The sequence below is a fragment of the Anser cygnoides genome, chromosome 2 (genome assembly GCF_040182565.1).
Source record: "Anser cygnoides isolate HZ-2024a breed goose chromosome 2, Taihu_goose_T2T_genome, whole genome shotgun sequence".
Classification (NCBI taxonomy): Eukaryota; Metazoa; Chordata; class Aves; order Anseriformes; family Anatidae; genus Anser; species Anser cygnoides.
This window is the reverse complement of record NC_089874.1, coordinates 155,490,392-155,499,610: the sequence shown is the minus strand read 5'-3', so window position 1 is coordinate 155,499,610 and position 9,219 is coordinate 155,490,392. Positions and strand designations below refer to the sequence as shown.

At 38.5% G+C, this 9,219-nt stretch overlaps 1 protein-coding gene across 1 annotated transcript in view; it reads right to left on the bottom strand.

Moving 5' to 3' along the window:
• Nucleotides 1-886: 886 nt before the first annotated feature.
• Nucleotides 887-9,219, bottom strand: part of TG (thyroglobulin) — a 156,901-nt gene continuing 148,568 nt past the window's right edge. Inside the window, exons 46-48 of the mRNA XM_048049740.2 lie at nucleotides 6,930-7,070; nucleotides 5,967-6,157; nucleotides 887-1,043 (exon numbers count right to left, since the gene is read on the bottom strand). Of these exons, the coding sequence (XP_047905697.2) occupies nucleotides 928-1,043; nucleotides 5,967-6,157; nucleotides 6,930-7,070 (448 nt within the window). The 3' untranslated portion in view covers nucleotides 887-927. The remainder of the gene's footprint in view (nucleotides 1,044-5,966; nucleotides 6,158-6,929; nucleotides 7,071-9,219) is intronic.

The window sequence follows — 9,219 nt, the reverse complement described above, 5'->3', positions numbered from 1 at the left end:
TGTCCTACTGAAATCAATGGGAATTTTGCTCTTAGATTTAGGGCAGACATAACTTCATTTCTTCTCAAGTATCATGAACAAGTGTGTGATATACTGCCAATTAAGGATTATCTGTTGCCAAATGATCCCAGCAATGGATTAACAACCTAACCCAAACTACCTTCAGAGCTTTTAGAGATACCCATCAATATGCTTTTCCTTTCACTTCCAAAACTATTCTGTATCTCACATTCCCTTTACGAAAGATAAATGTTCCAAGGGCAGGATGTTCTAAACTTTAGTTGAAGCTTTGCTTTATCTCTGTTGTGTGCTGTGTTTTACCCAAATGGTCTTACACATATTTCCACAAGTGTTCGTGAGCTGAATATAGCACGTGCATATACCTGATTTCATGTGAACACACTTAATTCACTCTCTCAAGTTCCTCTTAAAACCTTCTTCCTGGACCAACCCCTCCCTATTCTGAAGCTTTTTAATTTTCTCCAGAATGCCAAACCATGGTCCCACTCCTACCTGCGGCTTGTGATAAGGCAAGAAAAATGGAACAAGTCAGATATGACACAGATATGAGCAAATTCAATCCTTATCAACTGAGGGACTTCTCAGAGTTTCAAAGTTCATCTTTTTCTGGCTGGTGGTACTATAATGTATAGGCATTTGTCTGTTGGCAAGAAATAGAGTCCAAGAACTTTTACTTAATTTTTGAAGTTTTTATTGATATTCCACTTTGCAAATTTCAGTTTCTTTTGACCTAAAATAATATCCATTGTGCCATCTTCAAAAGTTTTCTTGAAAGACTACTTTCTTGAAAGCTCTACTTTATTTGTTCAGAGCGTTAACTAAAGGAAGAAGTTTGTTTATCTGGTGTGACACAGTTGTATGGATGTACAATCACATGGCAAACCCATCCAATAGGACAGTAACGTTCTATCTGCTGTAAGCCACCTTGTCTCCCACTGGCTGGCTCTCCTGGGAGGTAACTCCTTCACTAGGGGCTTCACTAGAGCTGTTTTCTGCAGATTGTTCTCCATTACTTGCACTTCCTGCAAAGACAATATAATTAAGATTAAAATATATGTAGCATCTTTTATGCAGCAAGCTAGAAGGTATATGCGTTATTAATGGCACTTTAATAGGAGCCTTTTTATACAGCTGTAAATGCTCAAGAAGCTATTTTTCTCAGTTGCAGTCCACTTGCAAAATGCTTTAGGGTAAAGACAGATCAACTAATGGTAATTAATTATCATGCTTCCAGCATGCTTTAAATAACTGCCACTGAAGATAGTTTGCACTACACCTGTGCAAGACTTGTTCTCTTCTTTTTGTTTGATCTGATACTTCCTTACCAGGCAGAAATTTTGGGGAGCATTTTTTTTTTTTGTCTGTCTGGAATGCATAAAGCCCCAAGAACTCATCTCTAATAGACCTCTTCTTCCTTACTCTTTGCGTTCTGTGATTTTAGTCTTCTACCCTATTTCAGAAGTGCCGTTGCCTCTACAAGACCAAACTGTGCCAAGAAAGTGCACTGATGGTGTTTATTTAATGTAACCTAGCCAGAGTGCTCTCAGTGCTGCACAGATGTCCCTCAGACTAAAGGAATCTGTTTTCTAGAGGAGACTTCCAAAGAGAAGGTGTGAATAAAATGAGTAAAAGATGAATGCTAACCACAACATTCCTGATTCGGCCTTGACTGAAGTCTGAACTATGAATACTGTTGCTTTGTTTGGACTCTTGCATGGCTACACATAGTGTCTTAGAGTTAATGGAGAAGTCTTCAGTTTTGTTAACCTTTGATTTTTCTAAATGTACAGGTGGGGTCAAGTCTGGCTAATTTAGACACAGATGTCTACATTTAGGCACATGCATTAGGCAGACAAGATTTCACATCGGAGGCATTAAAGGTATCTCCTTCTCCACAGTGACATCACTGCTTACACAGGCACTTATTTTAGGAGGACTCGTTCTACTTAGATACTAGTTAGATGAGTAAGGGATATGGATTGGATCCCAGCTAACCTGTTTGGGATGCAGTGAAAGGCCCCTTGTAAAGTGACTCACTGTTATGCAGTGCAGTCCACCACACTATGCAAGGGGAATTTTTGCATTCAGACATACTGTCTGAGTATCCATAAACACTCTGGAGTTCCTGTTTTTAACTGAATTTCAAGTTGTTAACACATTCCCTGGAAAAAGACATCCACAGCTTTTTTCCACAATGGCCACTCTTCTTGTTTTTGGTTTTGATCATCCCCATGGAAACCATCGTGATTTAGAATATAAATCATGTCTTTGGATTCACGCTGAAATGCAACCATGGGAACTCCACTTACTAAATCCAAACCTTTTCAAGCACTATCTCTTTCATAATTCTCCAGGTGAACTGCCCCCCAAATTGCCAAATTTGCAAACTGGTTTCAGACAAAATTTCAACAGATTTATAAAACATCTGCAATGAAACAGATTCAAACTTTTCCCCATAACTTGTAAAGTCACTGCCAGGAAATACAATGAAGAATCATTGCATTTTTGAAATTACTTTTGGTAAATTACCTTCAATTACAACAACATCTATTTCAATTATAAGCCAGGAATAAATGACACATTCCATCATTAAATATTACAGTCTGATCACATAATGAAACACCTACTTAACCTTGAACAATATTTTTACATAATGGAAAGAAAATTACAGGTAACAGTTTAGCTGGATATATATATACAACAGAATCTAGATCTAGCAGTGAATAACCTAAAAACCATGTAACTTCATCTGTACAAGAGATTCTAAATAACAGAGGTTTTATTCCAAATACCTGAATTTAGGAGTTTGGGTGTAGCTCACTTTTCTATTGGACTGATACCTAGGGACTAAGGTATGGTGCTTTTAGCCTTTAGTCATCCCTAATTTGTCATTTTTAAGTCAAGGCATTTCACATGGTAGTAAATAAAGGATCAAGTTTTTGAAACATCAGTTGCAGTTATATTTTATGGCCACCGGCTCATCCAGTTCATCTCCATTTTACTGAAAAATATTACTTTTTTTTTTTTATGCTTATAAATTACAGGCAATATATGAAGCTAGAAATATATTGATTTGAAGGAAGTGTTGAAATGGAAAAAACAGGAATTATCACAGTTGGTTGAGACTGTATCAGAACAGACTCTCTACAGCTTTGCACTTGGATGTGAAACCTGGCTTGTTTTATCAGCAGTGCCTCGTGCTGCCATGCTTGTGAACATCATCTATTTGGTGTGAGACCACAAATTGCAGCCTAAAACAACTGGGTCTCAGTGGTCAGACTGGACAGTGTATCATGCAGCCCAAAACACTATCACAGAGATTTATAATTATTGAAGGGCAGGAAACCGCTCATTTTTCCAGTAAATATTTGTTAGATTTGGTCTCATAGTATCTGACTGCCGAGTAGTCCCCCTTCAGGACAGAGTGCCAGGTGCCAGGTGCATCAGCCAAAAATGGTTTGCAGCATTGATGTCTGTAATCTATCATCCAACATAAAGCAAGGGTCCCGTATGATGGCTTGGCAGCACTCCAGGAACAGAAAGTCTGGAGCACTCATGTAAAGACAGAATGCAGTTCCTCAGCTCTGAAGGGAGGTAGAGCAAGCTACCCCTTGTACAGGAAAATGACGCATAGTGATTTAAAATAATTATAATAATAAAAATCTGAAGACCTTATTTCTCCTGACCGAACCGACTTGGACACATTTTACAATCCCATTTGTCCATTCCTGCTGAATGTGATTTATAGGATAAATGCAAGTGATCCCATACTTGCATACTGATGAGCTGACACACCTTTGACATGAATTTCAGCACAACCTCCTCTCAAAAAGAAGTTGAGGGCATTCAGCAATCAGCATCTGAAGTTCATACAATTCTGCTAGCTGAACTGATGGACATTAGGAGTTGTTTTTTAATAGGGAATTGGGCTTGAAATATTACCCAGATGCCCACATCAGGAGTTTCTTTAAGTCCCCATCTTGTACTGAGGTCTTGAGCTGAAATGGACTTGATGAGATGCCTGTTTAAGTAGAACTCATAGGAGAAGTTTCAGTATTCCAGGGCAAGATAAGATTGAAGATGACCATAGAAGCAAAGTGACAAGCCAACGTTGCTATGAGATGGAATTTAATAGAAGTGAACTGTTGTAGCCGCATTACCATGGTGCTGAGGCCAAGCAAACACTGGCTTGAAGAGCAGGCAGGGCGTATTCACTTCTGCTTGCAGGATAACATGTTGACATGTACTTTCTAAACCTTCTCCTTGATAATATGTAGTACATAAATCTCACACTGTATGTGTTGTTTTCCAAAATTTGACTCATTTTTGTGAGCTCTTTCAGTGTGTTTTTTTTTCTCTCCATCTTTCAATATTTAAGTATTTGGCTTTGGTCACTGATGAGGGCAGGATATTGAGCCAGACAGACCTTTGGACTGACCCATACACAAATGTCTTTGTGTTCTCATGCCAGTTTGGACAGTTTAAAACCTTCTAGATCTCAAAAACAATCTTCCCTGGTAGATATTTTCCCACCTTTGGGGGATTTCCTGTAAGGGCTTGAGAGTAGCCTCTGTCCGTGGTGCTCAGGGACTTCAACTTGGACTAGCATTACACAAGCAGAATGCTGGAAAATTAAGTCCCAGAAGATCTAGAAGCTCTACTCAGGGCATCAGAACAAGATTTCAACCTTGTTTAACGTTGAATAATCAGAGTGAAGGTTTACAACCTAGGAATATCTTGACCAGCAGAAAGCCATTGGAGAGATCAAAATGGCCCCTCTGAATTTGAAAGACACTGAAGGATACCAAGAAACTGATGAAAAGGCCTGCAGTAAAACGTTTAGTTCACTTTTGAAGAAAGACCACAAGTGATGATTTAGGCTGTCCCTTGAAAAAGAACATTTATTCTTTGTGTTTGTTTAGAAAGCACTAATTTGATGGTTCTGAGACATTATAGTTTTATGTCACTTAAACATCATTCTCAGTCCATTTGAGATGATTCAGAGATAGCCTGGGCAGCTCATTGTCTTGGAGAGAACATTTTGTTCACCAAAATGCAACTGCCCTTCCAAATCAGAAAGGATCTGGACTGTGTTCACTGTGAAGATGAGTCCTTAGGACATAAAAACACTTGTAAGCTTGCAGACCTTCAAGAACAGCTCAACAAATCTGAGCCTGCCAAAAAGGGATAGTTTTGTTTGCTTTTCTTGAGGCTATCCAAATTTATTAACAACACACACAGTCATGAAGAGAAGTTTAGTTACCAAAATAAATTGAGAGTTCAGTACAGGGCAGCAGACTGAAATCTCAACTGAGTCCTACTGTTCTGAGAAATAGGAAAAAAATGGAGGAAAAAATCTTACAGCTGCATGGAAATTTATGGATACAGAGGAGAACTACGAGGGGTGTAACCAGCACAACTATAACAAAAAATCCAAAGGAACTTATCTAGTGTGAAGGCAAGACATGCAGAATCCATATTAAGACATATCTAAAGCCTCAGTTACAACTTTGCAGTGTATAGAAGTTATTGTGCTCCCTCTCAGTTATCTAAATCTCACCACTCTTGTGTTACCTGCTTCTAGTGGACAAAAGAGGCCAGTCTTCTAGTTTAGGCAAAGTCTATATTATGACTGCAAATAGGGAGCAAACTATAAGAAGGTATGGCTTCATCATTTTAATCACTGCAGGAAGACTTCTCTAGCTCTAACTCCAGGACAATGAAACTTTATTACAGACTAACTACTGTGAAAGAAATATGTTCAATATTGCATGCTTTCCATGTTAGTATAGTCCCAAACATATACCCTGGACAGTGTAAGATGTTTCATCTATGAAAAGTCTTTTTCACGCTGACATAACTGTAGTGTTAATGGGAATACAGACAAAAGAAAACATTAAACAAATAATTTATCTTTATTTAATGATGGAAAACACTTTGCTCACCTGTGGATTCTTTCAGTCTTCTGATATAATCAGACCAAAAAGAACAGTCCTCTTTTTTTAATCCTTTAAGAGTTGGCAAGGAAGCGGTGAATTCTTTGTAGTTATCACCATCATCATTTGGCAGAAACATTGGCCAGAGTGGCATCAACCGTGACATTCTTCTCGAGAAACTGTGAGGGTAGTTTGGATTTCTAAGGGAAGGGGAGAAATGACTATTAGAAAACAATGATGTGAACAGTAGAAGGCAGAAGGAGATCAGCTGGGTCAAGGAAATGTGTATCCAGTCTCTGGAAAAACTAACAGGCTTCAAATTCAGCCCTGACTGGTGAATTGTTCACGGTGTCTCATCTGACAGCCTTTTGTTAAGGCGGGTTCACTTCCTAAGGTACACAGAGCCTGTATAGACACAGGATCATCAGCACCCTCAACAGCCCTTGGTCACAGAGCATCCCAAGGTCATCCAAAGAGCATGTAAAGTTGTAGTTCCCACAGTAGCTTTCCAGAGATACTGCTTACTCTCAAGTATGGCCACTACTCAGTAAAGCTGAGGGTTACTCTCAGGGTAGTTGGCAAAGTGGTCACTGTGTCTTCATGTGCTTTCCTCCTTCTTTTGGGAATAAGGGAACTCTCAGCCCAGATACTTCAGAACTGGGGTCCTAGAACTAGGCTCTGGAAACAACATTGAGGCCTTTGTGACCCTCATATATTTAGGCAGAATTTGCATGTGCTCCATGGAAATAAATTTCCTACTACTTCTAGCTACAAAACATACTGCTGATCTTCAGTATCTGCTTGACATCTTGGCCATGACTTTCCAACACTGTTGACCAAAGACTCCTCAGCTGGAGTACAAATTGCCAGAGGAAATGGAGACTACCTGAATAAGGGCAGGAGCTGACCTATATTCTCTCTATTCCTTTCCCCCTCCCCAACCATAGCAACTCTTAAATGTCACATACTTACCCAGAGTTTACAAAATTGGAGATGTACTGCATAATTTGCAAGGAAAGGCGCTTTTCATCCAGAGTAAATCGTTCGTCATACTTTGGGTAGAATGGCAGTCCAAATGCATACTGAACATCAAGCAAGAGCTCCAGACCTGAACTAAAAAAATATATTTATATAAAGATTATTAAAACCATAATTTATGTATTTGGGGGAGAAACAGAGCTAATTTAATTCAAGGAATAAAGCAAAGTTTTAAATAATTAATAACCATTAATTACTATGTTCTGAGCTGTGGGGCTTCTTCAAATCAGAACATAAAAGAAGAGCAATCAATAACATGGAGAATTTGCTGTAAAGGGTCTTTAACATATGTTATAAGAGGAAATTTTGGACAGCAGGGCACCTTTGCTGAATTAACTAGGCATGTAAGAGAAAGTGATAGAGCAAAACAGTCACTTAGTTATTCAGATTTTGGTTGTACTTGGTTATACAGATTTTCACTAAAATTAAATTCAAAAAGCAGAAGTAAATGGTGACATGGAATCTGGCAGCCATGATGGAAGGTTAATTATGGTTTATTTCACAAACTTGGAATAAAATCTTGGCCCTTCTTAATGGCAATTGGAGTTTTTCCATTGATTTCATTGGGGCCAGGATTCTGCCCCAAGTCTTTGGATAAGGAAAGATGTAATAGGAGATGTTTATGAAGATTTCTCTTAGAGGTACTTTTAATCTAATTTCTGTGGTGGCTGGGTGGGTGGTTTTGGTTCATGCAGTCTGTTCTTTCCAAGTTTTGTATGGCAGTCAAGTCAAACCCGCTTGAAATAATCGCCTAGTTCAGATTTAAGAAAGAACCATTGTTGTTTACTTCCAGCTAATGATTAACACAAAAAATAAGTAATATTTTAACAATTCAAATACAAGACTGGCCAAGCAAGACAGCAACTTTTGCAGGACGTAGTAGCAAAGGTTACACAACTCAATATACTGGAGTCCTGCAGAAAAAGAGCAGACAACTTCTGTTAATAAAATTAAAACTACATTATGCTCAACATATAGCTTTGCACCACAACTTAGAGCAAGATATTTGTGGTCTGGAGTCCAGTTGTGTTTTCAGTATCATGCAATTAAACAAAGATCCAATTGACTTGGTTAAATGCTGCATGAAGGCAGACAGGGCCAGGGGACCTGGGAGAAGGAACAGATGTCTGTGAGGCAGATACAAACAAATCCCAGATCCACTCAAAAGGATTTCATCTGCAGTGGCTGCAGAGGTTGTTGTTGAAAGGTGGCACAACTGAAACTATTTTATCTTTGGACGTGAAATGCAGCAGCACTGATATGACCCAGATAGTGCCTCTCACAGAACAAGCCTTGTATTTCAAGCCATCGTGGTCAGGTGGACTGGAACCAAGATGACTCCTTCACGTTATGAGTGGTGGGACTACCCTTTCCTCAAAACCTCTATTTTGAAAAACAAACACACAACCCTCTAAATGAAATACATCTTTGGTAGTATTTTCCTTAGTCTTATCATAATACCTCAGTAATACTTTGCATCTGGAAAGTGAATTATTCACAGATTATTCACCAAAAAAATGCAGAACTGAAACAAGATTAAAGCATATTTTTCTTCCCCAAATGTTTATAGAAGGATTAAGCAAGATCATAGTTTAATAATTTTTCTTTAAAAATAATTTGCTTGGCCCAATATATTACAGCAATATTTAACATCAGCATTGCAGCAAAGGTATTATGTATTTAAAGGAGCTATTATCTTTTCAATAAAAAGTCACTTTTGAATAGAAAGATGACATGAAACTAGTTAAGGTGGATGGAATGAAGGGACAAACCTACCCATTTAGGGAAGTCATATCAAGGGTGACTTTATCTCTAAATCTAAAACAAGTGAGCTGCGAGTGAGGGTGTCCACCCAAATGCATCTGTGTTCTCAGAGTTTCTAGAGGTGTTCTCAGGTGTTTCTAGAGGTGAAATCTTATAAAGTTATGGCACAGATTAAAATTCTGTAAACTCCTTTACTGAGATCTTAATAGGAATAAAATTATTTGTACAACTGTAGTGGGTTTGATACAGAGCACAAAGTGGTACAGAACTCCACAGTTTGATGGGCTGCTTTCAATGTACCTGGTTGGTGGTACCATATCCTGTCCAGTATCAGTAGTAAGAGAACGAGAAAGAAAACAGAAGCATAAGAGTGGAAAGAGGCACATGTATGCATGCACAGATCAGCAACAGAGTTAAGACAGCTGTGAAAGATCTAAACAGCAGCTAGACGGAAAATATC